Below are 27,921 nucleotides of genomic sequence, written 5' to 3'. Positions count from 1 at the left end.
ACTTATTAATCTTTTTGGCTGACTGAACAAGTTACAATAGTATGGAACACACTATGAATCACTTAAAAAAAGAGCAACTACTGTTTTTATGCCTGGTTAATAACACTCTCAGTGTAATAGTCATTGGTGATAATGTATTCCAAAGAATTCAAATACAGGAAATTTTGAAGTTTTTGTAAGCAAAAAAAAAAACCCTAACAGAATATGACTCACTGTTTTATGAAAAAAGCTACTCCAAGGCAGGTAGCTTTTATTACACCAGGGCAGGATATTATACTCAAGACTAAAGAGCAATTTCATTTCAGCTATTACTATGAAACAGCTGTAGCTTTCAAAACAAGAACTGTCTACCCGATTTACCTCTTGGGAAAGTCAATGCAACAATTTCTTTTTCCAGGCAGAAGCCAAATGTTTAGTCATTTTGCAGATAATAAAATAACTTTTTTCAGGATTGATTTCATGTTATAAAACATCCTCTCCCTTCTCCTGACCAGTTTCAGGTCTGTACATGTACCCATATTTTTACCTGGCCATCTCTGATGAAAACTATTAAACCTGGGAAGTATCATTTCCCTTCAACATGGCATTTTAAATAACAAATCTCCTGAGTGACCCTTAAGAATGCCTACAGAACCTACAATAAACTTGGTTATCAGCTCTAGTTCTCAAAAGAGTTAACTAATCAGAAATTAATAACAACAGTAAGAAGGAAACAGAGGAGGAGTTAGTTGAGTTTTTCAGAAAGGAGAGAAAATTGACAATGTAAGTATATCCTGGACTAAATATTTTACCAGCCACAAAAACAGCACCATGAGCACATTCAATTTCAACAACACTGCATACAGCCTTTGGTGAGTTTGGAGGACAAGGAAACTGCCTGCAAAACAAAATAAATTTTACAGCTACTATTTTCCAGACATGATATTGAAACACATAACTAAGATGAATCAGCACTGTCTGAGTTACACAGAGCCTGAGTCTCTCAAGGACTAAGCCTCTCCCTAATTTTAAGTTTTGGAACCATAAGGGTCTCTTAGGCCTCTGGAGTACCACTTTTAATACATGAGAGTGGCACTAAGTAAATAAGGGCTCGCTAATAACATTCATGCTCAGGAGGCCTCATGTTCCCAAATGACAGTTTCCAAAATCAACCTGGAGATTTGGGGAAAAAAATGCATCTATATGTAGTGGAAACCTCTCCAGGTTCATTTTGCTATCCATGAACACTTGCTGCTGGCTGACAAGGTCCTCAGTCATTTGGGTAAAGCTGGTGTGCAGTCAGAGACTGGCCACATGAGCATGTCCCACCTGTGGCGAGGGTACTCGAACATTTTTCTCTCTTTTTCCTCTTCATTTCAACTATGACCTTGGGAATCAGACCACAGAGCCAGAAAAAGTGGAATATGGCAGACTCTGTCCTTTAGCTAAGAAACTTCAATCCAGCTGAGGACAGACCAGAAAGAGCAATGTATGGCTTTATTCTCTGTCCACCATCTGAGAAATTCCAAAGCCATGGAATGGAATCTACCTGTAAATGACTAGATGTGGACTTAATCCAAAATGCTTGTCTTAAAGTTTTCATTCCGTTTCCCAAGATGTCTTAACAAAGAAAGCACTTAGAAACTCAGGAACTATTGCTTGTAGAGAGTAACTGTCTTTACTTCCTAAAGTTTAATAGGGAATTCCCTGGCAGTCCAGTGGTTAGGACTCTGTGCTTCAACTGCAAGGGGCACAGGTTCAATCCCTGCTCGGGGAACTAAGATTCCACAAGCCATGCAGCGTGGCCAAAAAAAAAATTTTTTTTTAATAAATATATTTCCATTCTGAGACTCATGTTTAGTCAGAAAAATATATGAAACCTTCGTCATAACTTCTGCTGGAAGGATAACTATGATAATATTTTATTAAATAAAATGAACACACTGAGAATTAAATCTAAGATTTACTGTAGTTCAGTATATTTTAATAAGAAAGGAAACTCAGGAGCCCTTTTCTCCCTCTTCTGGAGATGTACAATAACAGGAAATCCAGGACGAGGGATGTAATGGGGCCAGTAGTAGGCTGGAGAATCAGGAAACCTGGCTCTATGTCCACTCTCTATTGCCCAGTTGAAATCTTAGGCAAGTCAACTCCCTCTTTGGACCTCAATATCCTCCTCTAAAAGATAAAGAAGTTGGACATGATTCATAAATTCAAATATTAATTTGACATTTACTGAACACCACTACATGCCAGATACTGAGCCAGGGATTGGGGATATAATAAAGATTAAGACACAATCCTGTTCCGTAAAATATATCCAGTCTTGTTTTAGAGATAATGCAGATTATTTCTAACATTCCCTTTATTCTAAAATTCCATGATTATTTCTTGTTTCTATAATTCTACTTACTTGCGGAAATCCTCTTCTTTAATCTTATTCAAAGCTTTCATAACTGCCATTCTAGTGAATACTGACTATATAGGGTAAAATGAAAAGAAAAGACATTTTATCACCTATATAAGAAAACATCAGAGTTGAAACAAAGAACATGGTTGGAGAAATTATATCATTTTAAACCATACTTAAAAGGGAGAAATACTTAATAACTTCAAGAAAATAAATGAAGCACAAGTGTTCATACTGTCAGTTCTGTGATTGGTAGACCCTATAACCCTTCTCTTCAATCTAGTCTATGTCTATAATACCAGGTGGATCTAGCAGAATGTCTTCTTCACTGCACTCTCCCATTCCCCTCAAAATGTGGTATTCTTCAAATACAAAAATGATGACATTGCAGGAAATGTGCTTTGAATATTTTTTCCTAGACCTCAAAAGAAATTTAGACTGACCCATCTACCTCTTCTTCCCTACATCCCTTCAGGGGCCACGGTATATAGTTTAGGAGTTGGCTGCCAGGGTAAGGGGTAAAACAGAGCCAACCAGCCTGACTTGGCATCTAGCAATTCAATATCACTCACCAACCTCTGAGAAAGTAAATGAATCCACTATACTGAATAAAAGGGCATCTACAAATGTCCCACTCTGGGTTTTTTAAAATAAGAAAAGCCAAACCTCATGGTAGACATACTAGAACTAATTAGTGCATATATTTGTGGTCATTATGATAAATCACAATTATTTCTTCTGTTATGAGAGATTATACTTGACTGAAAAGAAGAATAATGTAGGTATCTAAACAGTTTATCATCAAAAAATGATTTTCTAAACCATATTCTGGGGAGCCCTAAAGTGTCGTAGGGTTAGAATTAAAAATTAAGTGCCTGTTTGTTAAGATATGAAATCTTAGGCCTGAAAGAATCTCAAAAGGTCATTCAAATTATTCCCAGCCATAAGGCAGGAAAACTACATTTAAGACTATACAACACCTACTGGCCAAATGGCGTGGTGTCCATGATCGTTTGACAAAAACTTCCTTACTCTATTATTTGATGCTGGTACTTATATACTTCCTCAAAGATAACAAATAAAACTAGATCTTTAATATAAATATGGCTTACAGCTCATTTGGGCAGAACTTCCCAATTGGTATGGCAAAGCATACCACTGGGCTACAGTTGTGCCCAGATCCCTCTAGTTCACAAGGGCTGAGGGGCAGGGCCTGGAACAATGAGAACCCCCAGGCCTATTGCTTACAACTTAGAGCAACTTCATATGTTAACCTCAGGGTGCTGGCCAAACATGGTAATGTTCTAGGTATACCATGATGTGAGAAAAGGAGGCAAGAAGTGTTTTAGGCTTCCTGCATTTTTGATTATTTCCACACAGGGTATTTGGCATATGTTACAAACTCCCCAACCCTCCCCTCCCACCCCAGGCAAGAGGAAAGACCAAAAGATGTATCTTTGGCAATAAACTTATATTCTTTTTAACAACCACAACAGCAAAATGGATGTCGGTAAAACTAGGAATGCCTGAGTCTACACAAAACCAGTTAAGTAACTGGGGTGTGAAAGCTTGCCAATATCATACCATGCTATTCTATCCTGGCATAATAGAAACTAAAAGTACACGCTAACTAATTTTTCTCATTAACATGAAGACCAGCTCACATCAGACAGTAAAGGAGAGTTTAAATAAAATACCTTTTGGCAAATGTAGCCTGAAATAGGCTCTATTAATTCAGGACTGTTCTAAATAAAATAATTTACTTTGGATTATATTTTCAAAATACCGATTTCTAGAAAATAAATATTAGACAAAAGTTTGGAATGGTGATGATACTGAACAGGTATTTTCCCAGATGACATAATCTTGGGGAAACAATCCAGACACTGACACAAGCATGAGAACATTTGTGTGTTACGACTTCCCAGCCAAAGGCAAAGGTGTTGAGAATTGAAAAAATGGAAATAAATGTAGCAAATAGAAATATTTATAGACTGATTCTTAGTATAATAGATTGCCAACATTTGTAATGCATATCCTTTTTGTTGTTAATTTGAATATTCAGCTCAAACAAAACTCACTAAAGAGTAAGAAGCAGGAATCCTTACCTGTTTGTTTTTGGCTGGCTTGAAACAATCTGGGCATATCGCACGTCTAAGTAAAATTCAAGGTAATATAAAAGATTAATGAGTTTATTTTGGGGAGGATAAAATTCAAATATATTTTATACAACATGGCTGCTAAATTCAGGATATCAGAAGCAGACAAAATGAATCCCTATATGAGCTGCATTGGTTTGCCTAGACCCTTATGTCAGACAGCTCACAACCTACTAAGACATGACAAGCTCTGACAGGCTCATTAGAAAGAAGAGCAATACTATTTTCATGAAAATCAAAAAATATTAGCAATGTTGCACAATTGGCATTGTTGTTTACATTGTAACTTACAGGAAGTGGCAATCCTCAACTGTTTCTGGGTGAGCAAAGACCACACTCACTTCAAACAAGCTCTAAAAATTATAAAGACAGTTTAAAGATGAGCAAAAGGAAACTAACATCTAACAACTTATGAATGGAAACAGAAATTAACTCTCAAAGGTTGGCTCAGAAAAAGAGTGACAAGAAAAACTGGAAATACTACTGTTTTCATATCAGCTTGTTCACAGGGCAGCTGTAAAGGAAATCGTCTTTTTTTTTTTTTTAACTTCTAAAACTCAATCATCAGTGATCCTACAAAAAACAAGTTTAAAACAAATTTTAAAATAAATTTGTATGATTTTTTGTACATGTATACATTTTTGTACAAGTATATTTTTTCTACATGTATAAATTTTGTATAAGATTATACAAAATTCCACACTGAGAAAAATATATAAATGTACAATTAGGTATGAAGATGAATGAGAATTCAGGGAATTGGAAAGGGATAACTGAAAGAAATGAAGAATTACTCCTTTCAGTACTATGATTAGAATTATTAGCAAAGCAAATAGCACTTTATGCACATGCTTAAAAACTCTGTATGAGGCTTGTTTTAAGTGCTCAAACTTCTTAACGGATTTGACTTTTAAAAGCAAGATCTTAATTTTTTGTTTTATTAAAAAAGTGATCATAATAAATTATAAAATAATCAAATAGGATGGGTTTTCAATCCCATTCCACTGAGGTAGAACCAGTAACAGTTTGGCATGTTTCCTTCTAGCCATTTTTATGAATATAAACATAAATGTATATACTTCTTTGTATATTAAACAGACTTGGAAAATTGCTTAATTCAATTAATATTGCATCATGAACATCTTTTCCACTCTAGGGACTGTTGGACGTTTAAGTTGTAGTTAAGTTTTTTCTGTTTTTAAAAAATGCCACAATGAACATCCTTGTACACAAAAAAGCACAAGTTCATACTCTATGTACATTTACCTCCATGGAGATTATACAAAATTCCACACTGAGAAAAATATATAAATATCATACCATGTAACAATTTTTCTTTTATTGTGTTCTATATTTACTGATTGCATTGGATCGTCAGCAGGCCTATCAGCGACTCTATAATCACAATAGTGAATAGCTAAATTTTTGCTCTAATCTACAAAATAAAATTAAAATTGCAACACATTCCTTTTACTCAAGAAAACTTCATTCATCCTGAATCCATTAGAACATTACCGCATCTTTTGTTTTTTATTTTCTGTTCTCACTGATTCAACATGTAAAATTATCTGTGCTTCAAACTGAAATTTGAGGTTAAAATATTTTGCATCAATGACTTCTCTAATTTCCAAAGTACTTTCATCACCTCATTTCCTCTTCATACTATCGGTGAAGTGGTTTTATTCTCTATTCTGTTAGTATTCAGTTTAAAGGACAGAGCTTACTCTTACTAACAGAGGGAAACAGAGCTATATAATTCAGAACGAGGAAAATTTTTTAATTACTTAGCTTTGAAAGATGGTTTTGTGACTTTACTTGAATAGGGGTGTGTCTGATATTCAGGGAATTTCCTTCATGCAAAATGATGAAGCAATGAGGCCATACTATTAAAGTCTAATTTAAGAGGAGCTGGGAATATGTCCTCTTTCCATCTCTGGAAACCTATTGAACTCTTCCCTAAAATTCAATCCATTTCAAAGGCTGAGGCAAGGTCTGCCTTGGAATGGGGGAGATGGTAAGTGTTCTGGTTTCAAAGGCAGTCTGCTTAAAATTAAACAGAGGGACCTGAGATACCAACAAGGTGGGATAGGTTGAGCCCATGCTCACTGTAGTTGAATAGGGTCTGTCTGCATATTTGAAAACAAAATTAGCCACAGATAACCAAAATTAAATAGTCTAGAGCTGACTCCACACTTGTTCCTAGTTATTTATGTTTAGCTTTGTATCAGTAAATCTGTCTGTCTAATTAAACTATAAATATACTAAAGGCAAAGATTCACTTCTAACCTTTTAAGGTCAATTAGGATACACTGCACCTGTTATAAGTGTCTTGGATCACAAAGAAATCTTTAAAAAAAAAAAAGACACAAAGAAAAACTTTAACCTCAATTTAAGACTGTTAGAAATTAACATTTTAAAATCTTAAAAATCCTTCATTGGATTATTGAAAGAGAAGATTCTTTTGGATAACCAAAACTCTGCCATTTAATGAAATAAAACTAGTAAAACCACAGAATAAAATTAACAATGCTGATGACCCAATACCTTTCCATCAATGGGAACACCCAGTTCCTCTGAAAACAGGGGGTGAGTTATCCATTTGTAGGCTTCTTTTAGCTGAACTGTATCATTTCTTTCCAGCGACAGACTCTGCTTTCTGAATAACATAAAAATTAATTCACTGACATGAAAAGCTTCATTTTTATGAAAGTAAGAATTTATGTGATTATTAAAAAGTATATATTATTGAGTGCCTACTATGTCCCAGGCACTATTGTACACATTAGATAGAAAGCAGAGACCAAAGCAGACAAAAATTCCTCAGTTCATGGACCTATATTCTAGTAGAATCAAGAAACTGCTTTTTTTTAATGGCATATAAGACAGTTTTTGAAGCTTCAAAGACAAAAGCATACAAATGAGGTTTTTCTGAGATAGAATTGCCAGATTCCAGGATTTATACATCAGAAGATGGAAAGGTGGAATAGAGAGGATTATTTATTGCTTAGAAACTACAAACTGTGTATTACAATAATCTCAGACCAAAAATGTTTGTATCTACTCTCTTCCTGATAATGGGGGCTTACTTTTGGGAAATCAATGTAAAAGCTGTACTTCTCTTTACTGGTAAAGAAGAAGTATCAAATCCTAAAGTATCAGTGTTCTAGAATGCTCATCAATTTAACAACATATAAATATCTCAATAAATATTTTACATTCCCCCAAAATCTACTCATGAGCCAATAAATAGGTTTGGGGAAGTCCCAATTATGAGTTCTAGCTTTTAGTTTGTAACCTAAAATGAGACAGAAAGGAACTGAAGAAAAAGGAAAGAAAAACATGGTATGGTAATATTTAAACAGTCCTACTCTGCAGTATCACTATTAAACAGGCCGTATCATTCAAATAATTAAAACTTCAAATCAGTCCTATAGCTATTTACAGGACTGCTTTTAACAAAAGAGGTGTTTAGGCCAACTTATGAATCATTTCTTTCAATGTCCTATTTTCACTATTAGAAAGGACAATATAGTCAATATCCATTGTAATTTAATTCCTCAAGACCAAAAGACACTAAGAATTACAGGTAGAAAACAAAAAATAATTTAGCTAATGGCTAAACTTAATTGATCTAAATACACACACACACACACACACACACACACACACACACACACACATAAAGACCACTGTCCCTCTAAAAAATGCAAATTAAGAAATAGTTGATCTACCCATTCTTATCCAGCTGAGAATAACTGGTTAAACAGAATGCTTTCATAAGCTTTGGGATTGTGGTTTAACAATGAAATACTCTGATAAGCCCTACATCTGACAAAAAAATTAAGTTACTTCCTTACACTTAAGAACTTATTCAAACACTGAGCGTTTTAGCTTCATAAACTGTTCCTAGTTCTCTATCAGAAACATTTTAGAAATTTTTAGACTATCTTGATATTGTATCAACAGTTTAACTAATGATGTTTGCATAAAATAGCATCGCAGTTGAAAAGTAAATAATTAAGGTATGAGCACACATTTTAAAGAATAAAAAGGTGAAACAGAAAACACAAGAATGGAAAACCCTTTAAAAATTGTTTAGACTCTAGAGAGTACAAAGGATTGTAGCCAAAGCCAATCCTAAAAATGGATTAAAACATTACTCATTATATATTTAAGAAAACTGATACTTTAAGTCCCTCATGTCTCTGAAAAACATTTAAAGCACGTTAATCCAGTTTAAAAACTTCAAAAGAAATTTTTTCCTTCCAGATTAAAGAGCTATAAGAAAGCGTTAAGAGACGTTTTGGAAACCTTAACCTCACATTTAAGGCAAAAATATAATACTTAAAACTCCATATTTTCAATCCTGCAAGTTGAATGTGGCTAATAGCTTTTCTAATATAATTTAGGGTGAATGTTTTCACAAAGGTCCTTAGCTTATGGCTGATGGTCCTTTAGGGGAATCAGTAGTCATTAAGGTAAATTCAGTACCAATTTAATACTTAGTAACTGCATTTCCCTCTTTCCTCTGCTAGATAACTAATGATGAGGATATTAATTAGGATCACTTTTGCTATAGATACAACAGGATAACCATTCTAAAGCAAACATGAACCAAAATATCCAATACATTTTTTCCTAAATTCCTTGAATCAATTCTTTAACGGCAATTCCTCCACAACCTTTTGATATTAGAATGAACTAGGGACACTGAGAGAAAAGACTACTATTCTATATTTTTTTCTGTTCTAGTATCCCTATATTGATCAGGATCTTTTGGAAGAACTAAGCTTAGTTTAAAATCCTTCAATAAGAAATAACAACAGCAAGCAAGGTAGATGCAAACTGGAAACATTTAAAAAATAGCATGCTCTGACTTGACTATGCTAACAAATTTCTCAAACATAGGATCAAATTTTATTACGCCAGAATCACAAGCATTTGAGACTAATTTAACATAACCTAACAGAACCCCCAAACCTTTAATAAATATGTGGTTATTACCCTTTTAAAAATGCAGATGTGAAATACAACACACACAAAAAAGCCAAATCAACTAATTTTCTATAAAACACCAAGTATGAGATTCTGATACAGAAATTTATACTTCTCTCTGTGGTTTTCTTTCCAGAGTACACAGGAAACTCCAGTAGTCACATGGTCCTTTTCATACTGGTATAAAATTTTTAATTTCAAAATCCAGAAAGCTCTGGGAAATTAAAGATTTTTTCCTTAACTCAGTTGGCAACCAAACTCTGACTTGAACATGTGAGGCTATTTATTTAGACTTTGTTTATCAAATTTATTGTGACTATTCATATATTTCACTGCAGAAATATTAATGTTTGATTATATAGTACTATCCCAGACCCTGGAGGAGATGGGTATATTATATATGGTATTTATACTGCATTACATTTCCAAAGTCTAAAAAATTCTAAATTTCAAAACACATTTGGCACCAAGGGTTTCAGATAAAGGATTGTGGACCTATGTTTTCTATGTCTTATCTATGTATAAACTCACTGTTGTTCTGCCTTAACTAGGACTTTACTATGTATCTTTTATAGCATAATTAGTTTTATAATTTAGTTTCTAAGACCAGTATAAAATGTGTTCCTTTAAAATAAGTTGCCAAACTACATGCATTTACATTCATGATAAATCTACCAAAAAAAAATGAGTCTGCTTTAATAGACTATTAATATGCTGTGCAAATAAACCAATTAAACAAGGTTAACACCTTAAATATATACAATAAAAATTTCCTCTTTGTGCCAATTTCTCTAGCAGCTAGTGAACTCCGTCTAAAAAAAGAGATAGTAGTAGTAAAAGTACTTTAAGAATAAGGTAGCTTATATTTAAAGGGTAGTAAAAATTCCCTACCTAAATTACTTACCCCATTTCCTGTTTTACCAGCAACCATGCAGCATGCTGTAGGCAATTTAGTCACACCCAGAAAGAAAAGGGAAAAAATGTTCATTGAAATTTGGTTCCAATATCATTAGTAAACTGCTTACGTAACTGGCTAATCAAACTCTCCTTTTCAGGAGAGGAGTTAGTGTTCAGAAATGCAGCAATGACCTCAATCTCATTTAAAATCAGAAGTGAGGTAAGATGCCACTTTGTAGTGCCGGCTTGCTGTGGCCTACGAATTCAACAGTGGTATCCCCCTCCTCCCCACAGATTTCTATTTCTCATTAATGAGTTACAAGTGTTTTTTAATATGGGTAGCTTATATATATATTTTTAAATATCTTACTATTTCATAGGGGAAAGCTCAAAGTGATTGAGGAGTACATACTATGTCTCCAAAGAAGGACTCAGTTTTTTTTGTTTTTTTAATAGAGCTAACATTTTTAACTCTAATTAATGATATCCACATATAAGTGTTTAGGAGTAAAATGTGCTAATGTCTATAACTCACTTTGAAATACAACAAAAACTAAGATGGGTGGCTGGATAAATTGATAGGTATATAATAAAGCAAATAAAGAAAAATAGCAACAAGTATAGAATCTAAGTGGGTATATGGGTGTTCACTGTACAATTCTTTCAACTTTAATATAGTTTTGAAAATTCTCATAATTAAATGCTAGGGAGAATGTTCTGGGAAGGATTAATAAAAAACTGAAAAAGTTGCTAAAATGAAAACAATAACATTCACAATCATGGTCGTTATGAGGATTAAGTGAAATTCATATAAAATGCTTTGCATGGTAAGTGTGTGACAGTAAGATTTCTCAGTTTGCCATTAGACTCCCATAGCTTTCACCTTAAAGAAAGGTAATACATGGCCTGCCTCGTATATACAGCATTCTGTGAACATGACAGAAGCATACGTGTGTAAGTCAATAAAATGCCATAAGTAGTCTCTGCTTCTACATGTCACAAAAATGGCCAGTCACATCCACTTCAAGACCTGGAGAAAGAGAGGGACAGAGAGAGCAAGACAGAGAGAGAGAGACAGGGAGACAAAGACAAAGAGAAAGACAGAGAGACAGAGAGAGAGAGAGACAGCTTTTGTTGTTCATATGTAGAACCCTGTCCTTTTAAACTTCAAGTGGCTGGTGGGGCACCAGAGACTGCTAAAGACTTAGGATCATTTGGAAACATTATGTGCATTACTTTGTTCAGACATGAGCCAAGCAGAATAAATTAGTCACTAGCTAGGTAAGAACTAGAACTGTTCCCAATGCCTAAATGTCTCATCAGTACCTTCCGATCTGTTAGTTTGTTTACTTTGCTAGCTCAAACTAATACCATTTATAGCGCTGCAAGACCCCTTCCTTCTTGCCTTCCATTTACTCAAGCTCTCTCTGAAAGTGCATGGGCATGGTGTAATACACAAATTATGAGTTGTCAGAAGACCTGGCTTTAGGCTTTACCAGATTTCTGGCACTCTGTTTCCTAATGTATAAAATAAGAGAGTTAGACTAAGATGATTGTAATTTAAATTTTTCTGGATGGCTAAAGGTCATCATTAATGGACATTACTTAGTATACTGTTTTGTAACAGGGGCTATTAAGACTTATAGGGCTTTGAGATCATAGAAAAAATAAATAAATAATAAAAAAATAAATAAATCGACTAAAGTTGAAACCTTGTATTCAATGTTACCCCACCTTCCTTCAGCCTCCATACTTTATTTAACAGATCAATAAATACTTGTTTCCTCATCTGTAAAGGGATATTAATACTCCCCTTGCAGAGATATTATAAGGATTTAATGAAATTATGTACGTAAAGAACCAAGTAAGATTCCTGGCATGTACTTAATAAATGGTAACTATTACTGTCATTTTTGAATTAAAACCTTATCTGTATTTCACAAGTAATAAAATTATTATCCCTTTAAAGACTTAAAAGGCTTGATCCCTTTCCCTCACGTCCCAAACTGCTCTGCTATAAGTAGTTCTGGAACCTCCCTCATCAATGAAACCCTCATGGGTATCTGAGCTATAGAGAACTATCTGTCCTTTTTTTAAGGGAACTCAGACTCTTCTGTCCTTTTATATTGACCTTTTTCTCTCCTCTTTTGAGGCAAACTCTGTTCCCTATGGTCACTTCCAGATGATGCCATCAAGTCTGTAATCCACCTGCCATCCTCTGATTATAAAGTAGGGTAGAACTGGAGGTTGCCAAGGGAAACCAGATTACCATGTGTAACATGTAAAATTAAATCAAATGTCTTCAGTACCTGAGATTTGTTAAAGGGTTTTTCCTTCCTAATCCTTTGCAGGTTCCCTGCTTAAGCATGCCAGCAGGTTGGACTGAACTAATCACACAGCAGGGGCTGGAAACCTGAATCCCAAAGTAGTCAGTGTTGCTCAATTATTCAATTTTTATCACGTGCTAATAATGCCTTGGACCTGCTTCTGATGAGGAAAAAGAAGTACATTTCCCCCTTTCAGTCACCAAGATAATTTTAATAAATGTTCTTTTTCTTAGTGGAAAAAATTCATTCTCTAGAGTAAGCAATTTAATTCTTCCTCCGCAACAGAACCAAATGGCATTATAATTATCAAGTTTAATCAAATCTGATACCAAAGGCAGCATGTCACCTCCTGAAAATTCAGAAACCACAGAATTTAATCCTGGGCTCAGCTTTGTTAAATGGGGCAGTTGAATAACGTGCTTGCTAAAAGTGCTTGTGCACTCTGGCCATACACAGACATACAGACACACACACATAAGCATATACCTGTATACACACATCATGGAAACTCTATGCCTGGGAATGTTTTTTTTTTTTTTTTCCTTTTTTTTTTTTTTGGCTGCGTTGGGTCTTTGTTGCTGTGTGCGGGCTTTCTCTAGTCGTGGTGAGCAGGGGCTACTCTATGTTGCAGTGCATGGGCTTCTTGTTGCGGCGGCTTCTCTTGTTGCGGAGCATAGGCTCTAGGCGTGTGGGCTTCAGTAACTGCAGCAAGCAGGTTCGGTAGTTGTGGCCCGCGGGCCCTAGAGCATGTGGGCTTCACCAGTTGTGGTGCATGGGCTCAGTAGTTGTGGCTCCCGGGCTCTAGAGTGCAGGCTCAGTAGTTGCAGCGCAGGGGCTTGGTTGCTCCACAGCATGTGGGATCTTCCTGGACCAGGGATCAAACCTGTGACCCCTGCATTGGCAGGCATATTCTTAACCACTGCGCCACCAGGGAAGTCCAGGGAATGGCTTTTAAGCTTAGAGTTCTGAGCTGGGGGTGCATCCAGCACCAAACTATGAGAGTGGGTTACAGTAAGGCCAGGGATTGAGGCTGATTCAAGCAGAGGTGGAAGGAAGGAAGAACAGAGAGAGAAGGGGAGGAATTAAAAATGGCATGTTGTCACATATGGATCAATGGAACAGAATAGAGAGCCCAGAAATAAACCCACACACCTATCATCAATTAATCTTCAACAAAGGAGGCAAGAATATAAAACGGGAAAAAGACAGTCTCTTCAGCAAGTGGTATTGGGAAAGTTGGACAGCTGCATGTAAATAAATGAAGTTAGAACACACCCTCACACCATGCACAAAAATAAACTCAAAATGGCTTAAAGACTTAAACATAAGACATGACACCACAGAACTCCTAGAAGAGAGCATAGGCAAAACATTCTCTAATCGTACCAATATTTTTTAGGTCAGTCTCCCAAGGCAATAGAAACAAAAACAAAAATAAACAAATGGGACCTAATCAAACTTACAAGCTTTTGCACAGCAAAGGAAACCATAAAAAGAATGAAAAGACCACCTACAGAATGGGAGAAATTATTTGCAAATGATGCAACCGACAAGGGCTTAACCTCCCAAATATACAAACAGCTCATACAACTCAACAACAAAAAAGCAAACAACCCAATTGAAAAATGGGCAGAAGTCCTTAATAGACATTTCTCCAAAGAAGACATATGGATGGCCAATAGGCACATGAAAAGATGCTCAACATCACTAATTATTAGAGAAATGCAAATCAAAACTACAATGAGGTACTACCTCACACCGGTCAGAATGGCCATCATTAAAAAGTCTACAAATAACAAATGCTGTAGAGGGTGTGGAGAAAAGGGAACCCTCCTACAGTGTTGGTGGGAATGTAAGTTGTACTGCTGGAGAACAGTATGGAGGTTCTTCAGAAAACTAAAATTAGAATTACCATATGATTCAGCAACCCCCTCCTGGGCACATACCCAGAAAAAACTATAATTCAAAAAGGTACATGCACCCCTATGTTCATTAGCAGCACTGTTCACAATACCCAAAACATGGAAACAACCTAAATGTCCATTGACAGATGAATGGCTAAAGAAGCTGTGGTACATATATACAATGGAATACTACTCAGTTGTAAAAAAAGAATGAAATAATGCCATTTGCAGCAACATGGATGCAAGTATTATCACACTAAGTGAAGTCAGAAAGAGAAAGACAAATGCCACATGATATCACTTACATGTGGAAACTAAAATATGGCACAAATGAACCTATCTACAGAACAGAAACAGACTCACTGACATAGAGATCAGACTTGTGGTTGCCGAGAGGGATGGACTGGGAGTCTGCGGTTGGTAGATGCAAACTATTACATTTAGAATGGATAAACAGCAAGGTCCTACTGTATAGCACAGGCAGCTATATCCAATCTCCTGGGATAAACCATCATGGAAAAGCATATAGAAAATCATGTCTATGTGTATAAAACTGAGTCACTGTGGTGCACAGCAGAGATTGGCACAGCATTGTGAATCAACTACACTTCAATAAAAAGAAAAAAAGGCATGTTGGGGAACTACAATTCAGTAAAGTTGGAGCTTGGGGTATGTATGTGTGTACATAAATGTGAGTAGGGGTTCAGAGACTAGAGATGAAACTGGAAAGGTCAGCAGATTTTGAGTGCCAAGCTAGGGCATGAATCCAAAGATTGAAACCATAACATGAAGTGCCACATTATGTGTATACAAATTCCCATGGCAGCACATTTGATCTTCTATAATTGATCAAGTCACAATATAATCATCATCTTCACACTATCGTTTTTCTTATGCGGTAGCTTAAGAGAAAAATAAAGTATTTCTTGTACAAAAATATTTCTTTATTATACATGGGAAAATACAGTGTGAAACAGGCATATGTTCAGAAAAATGTCAGAATGACTCTAAAAAAGACAATCCACTTCTTTCATATTTGTTGCCTATCTGGCCCTTACAGACACCTGAATCTGTAATTCTTGACAGAGGGAAACAAACACTAGACTCTAAATATTGTGTGAGCACTTTGCAAGGTGGCTTACCTCTCTGAGTCTTGGTTTCTCAACTATAAGATAAAGGGGCTCAACACTTCATTATTTGGGGGGTACCTCCTATGTGGTGATATCCTTACTGAGAAAACAGACCTGAAAGACTAGTTTCTGCCCATAAGGGAACTCGTGAACTAGGAGAGAATAAAGGTAAGTAAAATGATAATAAAACCATAATAATGATTAGTAATATTAATACAAATAAAAATACAGAATGGTGGGGGCTGTGACAAGGACATATTCTGAGTGGACACTTAGGGCATCCTCAGCTCAGCCTTGGCATTAGAGTTATCAAGAAGTGACACCTAATCTGAGCTCTGAAAAATCAGGGATTGAGAATTAACTGGGTGAAGAGTGGGGAAAGTACATTCCAAACAGAGGAAACTGTTGTGCAAAAGTCACGGAGCATGAGGAAGGTTCTGGGAACTAAAGGTTAGTGGTCCCTAAAGAGCTGAGGATGTGTGGCTGCGAAGTGCGAAGGAGGAAGCAGGACTAAGGTCATAGAACTAGTGTACCCATGCTAAGAGGTTTAGATTTTACACTTAAGGCAATATGGTGCCACAGAAGGATTTTAAGCAGTGGAGTAGCATGGTCACATTTGTCATCAGGAATGCTCACTCTGGTTGCAGTGGGAACTAGAGGAAGAAGATGGGAACTAAGGGAAATGAAGACGTTTTGTAAACGAAAGCAGTAATTCAAGTAAGAAATAACACATATGGCAGTGGCGGTAGGAATGGAGAGGAGGGGGCAGCTGTAAGAGACAATAAAGACACAGACCACCAGGACTTGGTGATCAACAGTGGTGTTGGGGTTTCTAAATTACCACTACTGCCCTTGAAACTCTGAAGTCTTTTGAATCCTACACATCTCTTGGACTCATTTATAATTACAAGGGTAAAGCAAATATAGACGTGCACCAACAGGGAAATGACAATAGTTGTGTGGGCAGCTATAAGTACTACGCCCTGCTCTTTCTTCTTCTCCCAACACACACACACACACACACACACACGCGCACGCACACACACACACACACACACTCTCTTATGTATTTTTCTTGCATACAAATAGCCAGTTGGGAACTAGGCTCAATAATGATGTTAGTAACAACAGAAACTCTTATTCCCTCTTCCCACCCAGCAAAACTGCCTGAGCTTTCCTCCTCCTCCTCCCCACCCTGCAGTCTGCAACACTTTGAACATCTGCCTGCTCCTCACCTTGGGTCAGCTTTGGTGTCAGGAATGGTGGCAGAAAGAGAGGTAGGGAGAATATCCTCCTAGAACCCCTCTAGACTCTTCCACTTAGCTACCCCCATGTCTCCTCACCACCGTCACCTCCCTGCCACTCTTCTTTTCCCCAGAATCTCAGATGTCAGACCTGTGATGTAAAACTAACACACTGAGTCTGGATGTCTGTTTTGATAAATAAATGTTCTGTTAGCCGTAATTAAAAAGCCACCCCAATCCTCTACATTTTCTTTCTCCACAGTGTTGAGAAAAACGAAAATGAAGCCAGACATTTTCTAATTTTCTGTTCTTTTTATATAGCATGTTAAAAAGTATAGAACTGTTATTTACTGCGGAACGTAATTTTCTCTCTCTTTCTCTAAGGATATTATCTCAACCTCAAAGGTTTTGTGTTTTTCAGCAAAAAAAAAAGTATGAGGGTCCCTGGGGAGCAGAGGAGAAGGAAAAACCTCCTTCCTCCCATTCCCCCTTTCTTCCTCTTACTCTGATCATTGGATAGATATAAATTGCCACTGCTGCTGCTGCTGGGAACCTGGGTAAGACATGCTGGATATCGTCCAGAGTGACTATAGTCAATGCCAAATAACACTGTGTCCATGTGTGGTAGGCATATATTAGTAGACAAAACAGACACAAATCCCTGTCCTTACAAAATTTATAGTCAAACAGAAAACAAGCAAAATAAGTAAACAAATCACATGCTGTTTTATGTGATAAATGCAATGAGAAATGATAAATACAGTAGAGAAAAGTAACAGACAGGAAAGAGGAATGGAAGAAGAGCAATTTGCAATTTTAAACAGGGTAGTAAGGGAAAGGCTCACTGAGAAGGAAAAAAGATATGAAGGAGGTGAGGGAATAAGCCATACATATATCTGAGGGAGAAATATTTTAGACAGAGAGAATAGCAATGCAAAGGCCCTGAGGCAGAAGTGTGCCTGTTGTGTCCAATGTGGCTGGAACAGTCAGGAAAGAGAACAAGTATCAAGTGATGAAGTCAAAGAACTAAGGTGCAGTGGTAGGGCAGGGCCACTATAGGACCTTGTAGGCAATTAAAGGACTTTGATTTTACTCTGAGGGAGATGGGGAGACATAGGAGGGTAAGCAAAGGAAGGACATGAATTGATTTACTTTTTAAAGTGGCAGGGGACAAGCATGGAAGCAGGGACAGCTTTTAGGAGGCTACTGAAAAAATCCAAGCAATTGCTCAACCTGCCTCTGGATAAAGGAAATGATTTTGACAGGTACAGCAAGGAGAAGGATTAGGGTCTTTTCCAGTCTTGGATCTCAATGCCTTCAAACTAACCCTTGTTCAACAGTCCTCAGCCCTTTTGCTGAAAGAATAAGTTGAGGCTTTAACAGCTAAAACCCTGTCCTAGGTCTTGGCTTGTAACCCTATGCCTCACTGTGCTGGATTATTCCCTTCCAAGAAGGAGCTCCCAGTGCACAGGTAGCAGGCAGGAGGTACCAGGCCCAGGCATCTCATCTGTGCCCTGCAGTACATCTCCACAGGCACTGGCCTTCAGAGCCAGAGGCTTCTAGATAGTCATCATGGATAAGAAGATCAAATAGTCCATCTTGTTGGGACTGGGGAGGAGGGTACACTGAGGACAGACAGCTGGCATGCATAGACTGCAGGCCCCAGAAAAGTACTGACCGCGGGATTCATAGTGGCCAGGATCCTGTATATAGCAGACTCAGTCTAGGGAGTTTTCTGGATTCCTACCCTGGACACAATATGGGTTTCAAGAAATCCAATGTAGGGCTTCCCTGGTGGCGCAGTTGTTGAGACTCCGCGCCTGCCGATGCAGGGGACACGGGTTCGTGCCCCGGTCCGGGGGGATCCCGCATGCCGCGGAGTGGCTGGGCCCGTGAGCCATGGCTGCTGGGCCTGCGTGTCCAGAGCCTGTGCTCCACAACGGGAGGGGCCGCAGCAGTGAGAGGCCCGCGTACCACAAAAAAAGAAATCCAATGTAACCATCAGAGCATAGGGCTGGCCTATGACAGCAACTTCCCTGGGAGAGCCTCCCACTCTTTCTGCTACAGATCAGGAACTCCATGCCTTTCATCCAGGCCGACCATCAGAAGTCTGCCAGTTCACATATCTAAGTCACTTCTGTAAACTTGGCCTGTGGACAAAATCAGCCACAAAGAAGATCCAAAATACCAAGTGGGCCAGTTCTTCTATCTACATTGGGGTTCTGCTCACAAGCACACATGAAGAGACACACAATAAATATGTAAAAAACAAAGATGCAGCAAATACGTATGTGTACGTACAGATGCAGATATATATATGTATGTATATATATGTGTGTGTATGTGTGTGTGTGCGTATATATACATATATATATATAAACATACCCATAAGGCAGAAGGCAGAATATTCTATTCAAAGAAGATTTCAAGAAACATAGCTGATAAGTACATGTATTTTCAAAAAAGTTAAATTATTAAATCTAGATCAGTGGTTCTCAGACAGTTTGGTTTCACGACTTTTTACAGTATTAAACATTTTTGAGAACCCAATATAGCTTTTGTTTATGTTGGTTATATCTATCAATATTTATAATATTAGTAATTAAAACTAAAAAATTTAAAAATATTAATTCATCTAAAATTGATAACAAAGTAATAAATCTACTACATGCTAACATAAAAAACATTTTTTAAATATTATATTTTTCAAACAAAATAATTTAGAAGAATGGGAATGCAGTACATTTTTGCAATTTCCTCAGTATATATCTTAATAAAAGATAGCTGTTTTTTCATATCTGCTTCTACATTCAATTTGCTGCAATAGTACATATCATGTAGCCTCTGGAAAACTCCACTTGAGAGGATGAGAATGAAAAAGGCAAATAATTATATATATTATGAAAATACTTTTGGCCTTATGAATCTCTTGCAAGGACGCCTAGTAGTCCCTACACAACACTCTGAGAACTACTGATGTGACTGAAATGAACAATTTTGAAGAAACATACAAATAATTAAAATTTGACTCAAGATGAATGAACAAACACATATAGACCAATAACCTTCAACAGAATAAATGGAAAAAGTAATAAAGATCTCCCCTTAGTACTCCCTAAAATGTTTTCTTAAGTGTAGTCTATCAGAACTTCAAGAAACAGAAACAGATTACTCCTTTGTTGCTAAAATTTTCCAAAGACAAAAGATAGAAAGCCTAAATTTGCACAAGCCTCTTAGATAGCCTCATCCACCAGAGGGCAGACAGCAGAAGCAAGAACTACAATCCTGCAGCCTGTGGAACAAAATCCACATTCACAGAAAGGTAGACAAGATGAAAAGGCAGAGGGCTATGTACCAGACGAAGGAACAAGATAAAACCCCAGAAAAACAACTAAATGAAGTGGAGATAGGCAACCTTCCAGAAAAAGAATTTAGAATAATGATAGTGAAGATGATCCAGGACCTTGCAAAAAGAATGGAGGCAAAGATCGAGAAGATGCAAGAAATGTTTAACAAAGACCTAGAAGAATTAAAGAACAAACAAACAGAGATGAACAATACAATAACTGAAATGAGAACTATACTAGAAGGAATCAATAGCAGAATAACTGAGGCAGAAGAACGGATAAGTGACCTGAAAGACAGAATGGTGGAATTCACTGCTGTGGAACAGAATAAAAAAAAAAAAGAATGAAAAGAAATGAAGACAGCTTAAGAGACCTCTGGGACAACATTAAATGCAACAACATTCACATTATAGGGGTCCCAGAAGGAGAAGAGAGAGAGAAAGGACCCGAGAAAATATTTGAAGAGATTATAGTCGAAAACTTCCCTAACATGGGAAAGGAAACAGCCACCCAAGTCCAGGAAGTGCAGAGAGTCCCATATAGGATAAACACAAGGAGAAACACGCCAAGACACATAGTAATCAAATTGGCAAAAATTAAAGACAAAGAAAAATTATTGAAAGCAGCAAGGGAAAAATGACAAATAACATACAAGGGAACTCCCATAAGGTTAACAGCTGATTTCTCAGCAGAAACTCTACAAGCCAGAAGGGAGTGGCATGATATACTTAAAGTGATGAAAGGGAAGAACCTAAAACAAGATTACTCTACCCAGCAAGGATCTCATTCAGATTTGATGGAGAAATCAAAAGCTTTACAGACAAGCAAAAGCTAAGAGAATTCAGCACCACAAAACCAGCTACACAACAAATGCTAAAGGAACTTCTCTAAGTGGGAAACACAAGAGAAGAAAAGGACCTACAAAAACAAAAACAAAACAATTAAGAAAATGGTCATAGAACATATATATTGATAACTACCTTAAACATGAATGGATTGAATGCGCCAACCAAAAGACACAGGCTTGCAGAATGGATACAAAAACAAGACCCATCTATATGTTGTCTACAAGAGACCCACTTCAGACCTAGGAACACATACAGACTGAAAGTGAGGGGATGGAAAAAGATATTCCATGAAAATGGAAATCAAAAGAAAGCTGGAGTAGCAACACTCATATCAGATAAAATAGACTTTAAAATAAATAATGTTACAAGAGACAAGGAAGGACACTACATAATGATCAAGGAATCAGTCCAATAAGAAGATATAACAATTAATATATATACACCCAACGTAGCAGCAGCTCAGTACATAAGGCAACTGCTAACAGCTCTAAAAGAGGAAATTGACAGTAACACAATAATAGTGGGGGACTTTAACACCTCACTTATACCAATGGACAGATCATCCACAATGAATGTAAATAAGGAAACAGAAGCTTTAAATGACACAACAGACCAGATATATTTAATTGATATTTAAAGGACATTCCATCCAAAAACAGCAGATTACACTTTCTTCTCTAGTGCACACGGAACATTCTCCAGGATAGATCACATCTTGGGTCACAAATCAAGCCTCAGTAAATTTAAGAAAATTAAAATCATATCAAGCATCTTTTCTAACCACAACACTATGAGATTAGAAATGAATTACAGGGAAAAAAACGAAAAAAACACGAACACATGGAGGCTAACCAATATGTTACTAAATAACCAAGAGATCACTGAAGAAATCAAAGAGGAAATCAAAAAATACCTAGAGACAAATGACAGTGAAAACACTATGATCCAAAACCTATGGGATGCAGCAAAAGCAATTCCAAGGGGGAAGTTTATAGCTATACAAGGCTACCTCAAGAAACAAGAACAATCTCAAATAAACAATCTAAACTTACACCTAAAGGAACTAGAGAAAAAAGAACAAACAAATCCAAAGTTAGCAGAAGGAAAGAAATCATAAAGATCAGAGCAGAAATAAATGAAATAGAAACAAAGAAAACAATAGCAAAGATCAATAAAACTAAAACCTGGTTCTTTGAGAAGATACACAAAATTGATAAACCTTTAGCCAGACTCATCAAGAAAAAGAGGGAGAGGACTCAAATCAATAAAATTAGAAATGAAAAAAGGAGAAGCTACAACAGACACTGCAGAAATACAAAGCATCCTAAGAGACTACCACAAGCAACTCTATGCCAATAAAATGGACAACCTGGAAGAAATGGACAAATACTTAGAAAGGTATAACCTTCCAAGACTGAATCAGGAAGAAATAGAAAATACGAACAGACCAATCACAAGTAATGAAATTGAAACTGTGATTAAAAATCTTCCAACAAACAAAAGTCCAGGAGCAGAAGGCTTCACAGGTGAATTCTATCAAACATTTAGAGCAGAGCTAACACCCATCCTTCTCAAACTCTTCCAAAAAATTGCAGAGGAAGGAACATTCCCAAACTCGTTCTATGAGGCCACCATCACCCTGATACCAAAACCAGACAAAGATACTACAAAAAAAGAAAATTATACACAAATAACACTGATGAATATAGATGCAAAAATCCTCAACAAAATACTAGCAAACAGAATCCAACAACACATTAAAAGGATCATACACCATGATCAAGTGGGATTTATCCCAGGGATGCAAGGATTCTTCAATATATGCAAATCAATCAATGTGATACACCATATTAACAAACTGAAGAAGAAAAGCCATATGATTATCTCAATAGATGCAGAAAAAGCTTTTGACAAAATTCAACACTCATTTATGATAAAAACTCTCCAGAAAGTGGGCATACAGGGAACCTACCTCAACATAATAAAGGCTATATACGACAAACCCACAGCAAACATCATTCTCAATAGTGAAAAACTGAAAGCATTTCCTCTAAGATCAGGAACAAGACAAGGATGTCCACTCTCACCACTATTATTCAACATAGTTTTGGAAGTCCTAGCCAGAGCAATCAAAGAAGAAAAAGAAAGAAAAGGAACACAAATTGGGAAAGAAGAAGTAAAACTGTCACTGTTTGCAGATGACATGATACTATACATAGAGAATCCTAAAGATGCCACCAGAAAACTACTAAAGATAATCAATGAATCTGGTAAAGTTGCAGGATACAAAATTAATGCACAGAAATCTCTTGCATTCCTATACACTAATGATGAAAAATCTGAAAGAGAAATTAAGGAAACACTCCCATTTACCATTGCAACAAAAAGAATAAAATACCTAGGAATAAACCTACCTAGGGAGACAAAAGACCTGTATGCAGAAAATTATAAGACACTGATGAAAGAAATTAAAGATGATACCAACAGATGGACAGATATACCATGTTATTGGATTAAAAGAATCAATATTGTGAAAATGACTATACTACCCAAAGCAACCTACAGATTCAATGCAATCCCTACCAAATTACCAATGGCATTTTTTACAGAACTAGAACAAAAAATCTTAAAATTTGTATGGAGACACAAAAAACCCCGAATAGCCAAAGCAGTCTTGAGGGAAAAAAACGGAGCTGGGGTAATCAGACTCCCTGACTTGAGACTATACTACAAAGCTATAGTAATCAAGAGAATACGGTACTGGCACAAAAACAGAAATATAGATCAATGGAACAAGATAGAAAGCCCAGAGATAAACTCACGCAACTATGGTCAACTAATCTATGACAAAGGAGGCACGGATATACAATGGAGAAAAGACAGTCTCTTCAATAAGTGGTACTGATAAAACTGGACAGCTACATGTAAAAGAATGAAATTAGAATACTCCCTAACACCATACACAAAAATAAACTCAAAATGGAGTTTAATGTAAATGTAAGACCGGACACTATAAAACTCTTAGAGGAAAACATAGGAAGAACACTCTTTGACATAAATCACAGCGAGATCTCTTTTGATCCATCTCCTAGAGTAATGGAAATAAAAACAAAAAAAACCAATGGGACCTAATGAAACTTCAAAGCTTTTGCACAGCAAAGGAAACCATAAACAAGACGAAAAGACAACCCTCAGAATGGGAGAAAATATTTGCAAACGAATCAACAGACAAAGGATTAATCTCCAAAATATATAAACAGCTCATGCAGCTCAATATTAAAAAAACAAACAACTCAACCAAAAAATGGGCAGAAGACCTAAATAGACATTTCTCCAAAGAAGACATACAGATGGCCAAGAAGCACATGATAGCTCTCAACATCACCTATTATTAGAGAAATGCAAATCAAAACTACAATGAGGTATCATCTCAGACCAGTTAGAATGGGCATCATCAGAAAATCTACAAACAACAAATGCTGGAGAGGGTGTGGAGAAAAGGGAACCCTCTTGCACTGTTGGTGGGAATGTAAACTGATACAGCCATTATGGAGAACAGTATGCAGGTTCCTTAAAAAACTAAAAATAGAATTACCATATGACCCAGCAATCCCACTACTGTGCATATACCCAGAGAAAACCATAACTCAAAAAGACACATGCATCCTAATGTTCATTGCAGCACTATTTACAATAGCCAGGTCATGGAAGCAACCTAAATGCCCATCGACAGACGAATGGATAAAGAAGATGTGGTACATATATACAATGGAATATTACTCAGCCATAAAAAGGAACGAAATTGGGTCATTTGTTGAGACATGGATGGATCTAGAAACTGTCATACAGAGTGAAGTCAGTCAGGAAGAGAAAAACAAATATCGTATATTAACGCATGTATGTGGAACCTAGAAAAATGGTACAGATGAACTGGTTTGCAGGGCAGAAGTTGAGACACAGATGTAGAGAAAAAACATATGGACACCAAAGGGGGAAAGCCGTGGGGGGGGGTGGGGATGGTGGTGTGATGAATTGGGCGATTGGGATTGACATGTATACACTGATGTATATAAAATTGATGACTAATAAGAACCTGCTGTATAAAAAATAAATAAAATTAAATTTAAAAAATTTTTTAAAATGATAGAAAGCCTGATAATTAAATCCACATAGCTTACATAATCTAATATTCAAACCATAATCCAATATGTAATCTAATTGCATAATTTAATACCCAAACCAAAGGTAGCATAAAAATGGTAGATAATAGGCTATTCTTATTTACATATATACATACATATTTATGTATATAAAAATCCTACATAAAATATTAATGTCAAATTTCTATGTAAATAAAATGACTGAAAAATGTTATCTCAGGAAAACAACAAAAGTTCAATATAAGAAAACCAATTCATTTACTTGACTATAATAATAGCTAAAAAGAGAAAAATATGTTGCAAAATATCTGTTCCTGATTCAAAAAACTTCCTATACTTGGAATGGAAGCAAACTTCCTTAAATAGATAAAGAGTATATATCAGAAAAGAGTTAACAATGTAATTAATATTTAAACTCTAGAAACATTCCTATTATTGAGGGTCAAGACAAGAGTCACTAGTATTACCATTAGGTAACATGTTTTGGAGGTCCTAGTCAAGTCTATAAGATAAATACACACACATACATACATACATACACACATATACAATAAATATACACATAAATAGTAGGAAAAAAGAGTAGAAAAATGATCATTATTTGCAAATAAGGTAACAGCATATTTAGATAACCAACTGAATTAGAATTAATTCAGAATTAATTAATAATAGAATTATTATTAGAGGAATATCACTAGAATTAATAATAGAGGCTAGAAAGTTGGGCAGTTACAAGATAAATACCAAGACACACAAACATACACACATTACTTTCCTAGTAACCAAACAGAAAATGTTATTAAAAAAAAAACCTACTCAGATTACAATTAAAATAAAAAATGAAAACACATTAAAAAAACCCACATACGAATAAATTTATGAAATGTGAGATGAAAACTGTAAAATAATTGTAAGCCCAAACAAAGAATTGAAAAAATGTAGAGAAATTTGTTCCTAGTTGAAAAGTTCCACAAAAATTAGAAATTTAAGTTTTTTGAATGACCATAAACAAAGATAAATGACAAATGACAGGCTGAAAGAAATAAAATAGACAAAGGATCAATAACCATATGTCCAAAGAGCTCTTAAAAATCAATTTTAAAGAGCCAAATAACCAAATAAAAAGGAACCCCAATGGTTAATAAACATGCAAAAGAGATGTGAAACCTCACTTGAAAATCAAACAAGTGTAAATTAAACAAGATAATTTTTGCGGGGTTTAGAATACGAAAGAGTATGATATACCCAGTTTGGGCAAGGGTACAAGGTTTTAATACACTGTTGTAAGCTGGTAACATCTTTTAGGAGGGCAATTTTGAAATACTTATCAAAATTTTAATCAATTCAAAGAGAAGAGTTGCCCATTTTAAATGTAAACCTCATTCCCCATAAATACAATAGCTATCTTTAGAAGTGCTGTGATGACAGAATGAATGTTTTGTAAACTATAAAATGTACACACAACACCCTCCCCCACCCCATATAACATGATCTTATTTTTAGAGAAAAATCTTTCTCCAAGTTAATGAATTTTATTATAATTTGAGAAATAGCTTATGTGTCAAGGTATTAATATTGGAGGCTTTCTAAATTTATTAAAACAATGTCCTGAAAACTTCAAACAAAATCTTTCCAAATAAATGACAAACTCCTCTGATCTGGTAAGGTTTAGTGTGCCTACCACTTTTTCTTTCCAGGAACTTGCCTAAGTAGTGTCAGAGGCGGGATGGGAAGGAGGTCAAAAAGCATCCTGGAAAAAGCATGGGAGTCTGAAATAGAAAGAACTGGGTTCAAGTTCTCTTCCTACTTAGCAGCAAGTAATTTGGGGCAATTAAATGCCCTTTTGGTGTTTGTTTCCTCATCTGTAAAACAGGGAGAATGCTGTTTCTTGCATAATTGGAAGTTTAAATGAGATATTATACCAAAATGTTAATTGTTTTTTATAATGCAGGTCTCCTAACTCTGTTTAGTAATGCACATTAAACAAAAAAGGGGATTTCCTCAAGCCTTGCCCCTTCCAAACTTTCAGTTCTAGTTTTAGTCTAAAAGTTTAAGGAAGGTGATTTGTTGTGAATTTGAGAATGGAACATCATCTGCACTGGGCCAGTTTCTAGCCATGAATGCTAGTTAACGGGTGTGCAGAACATAAAGGCAAATGATCAAGGCAGATCAAACCATATACCCAACAACAAAATGCAGTATGACGCTGGGGAAAGGAGAAAGGCAGGGGCCCTTGGACCTTAAATTTTGTCCAGTTTGAATCCTGCCAATATCTTTATTAGGACACCTTGATATAGTATTTGGAAGGAAGGGAGGGAGCAAGGGAAGGCAGGAAGGTAAGGGAGAGGGAAAGGGGGAGAAAGAGATGGAGACAGTGAGAGAAAAAGAAGGAAGAAGGAACCACAGATTCCTACGAACAATTTGGTGAAGACTATCTAATGGCAAGATCTAATGACAAAGCTTTGGTGGCTGGGATATTTCAAGTGCATTTCTAGAAAATGGCAGTGTGATGAGTTATTAA

At 36.2% G+C, this 27,921-nt stretch overlaps 1 protein-coding gene across 6 annotated transcripts in view; it reads right to left on the bottom strand.

Annotated features, from left to right (window-relative positions):
- PUS10 (pseudouridine synthase 10) overlaps positions 1 to 27,921 on the bottom strand; it is a 66,860-nt gene that overhangs the window by 18,583 nt on the left and 20,356 nt on the right. For all 6 annotated transcript variants that reach the window (XR_003794958.1, XM_029232363.1, XM_029232364.1 and 3 more), the window contains exons 5-10: positions 10,448 to 10,482; positions 7,093 to 7,204; positions 4,840 to 4,901; positions 4,498 to 4,543; positions 2,393 to 2,457; positions 792 to 877 (exon numbers count right to left, since the gene is read on the bottom strand). Coding sequence is in view for 5 of the 6 variants with exons in the window: in XM_029232363.1 (XP_029088196.1) it covers positions 792 to 877; positions 2,393 to 2,457; positions 4,498 to 4,543; positions 4,840 to 4,901; positions 7,093 to 7,204; positions 10,448 to 10,482 (406 nt within the window). In the remaining variant the exon portion in view is untranslated. The remainder of the gene's footprint in view (positions 1 to 791; positions 878 to 2,392; positions 2,458 to 4,497; positions 4,544 to 4,839; positions 4,902 to 7,092; positions 7,205 to 10,447; positions 10,483 to 27,921) is intronic.

Source organism: Monodon monoceros, unplaced genomic scaffold (assembly GCF_005190385.1).
Source record: "Monodon monoceros isolate NGI ecotype Baffin Bay Population unplaced genomic scaffold, NGI_Narwhal_1 Super_Scaffold_19, whole genome shotgun sequence".
NCBI classification, from domain to species: domain Eukaryota; kingdom Metazoa; phylum Chordata; class Mammalia; order Artiodactyla; family Monodontidae; genus Monodon; species Monodon monoceros.
The sequence above is the reverse complement of the archived record's forward strand: the minus strand, read 5'-3'. Positions and strand labels throughout refer to the sequence as shown.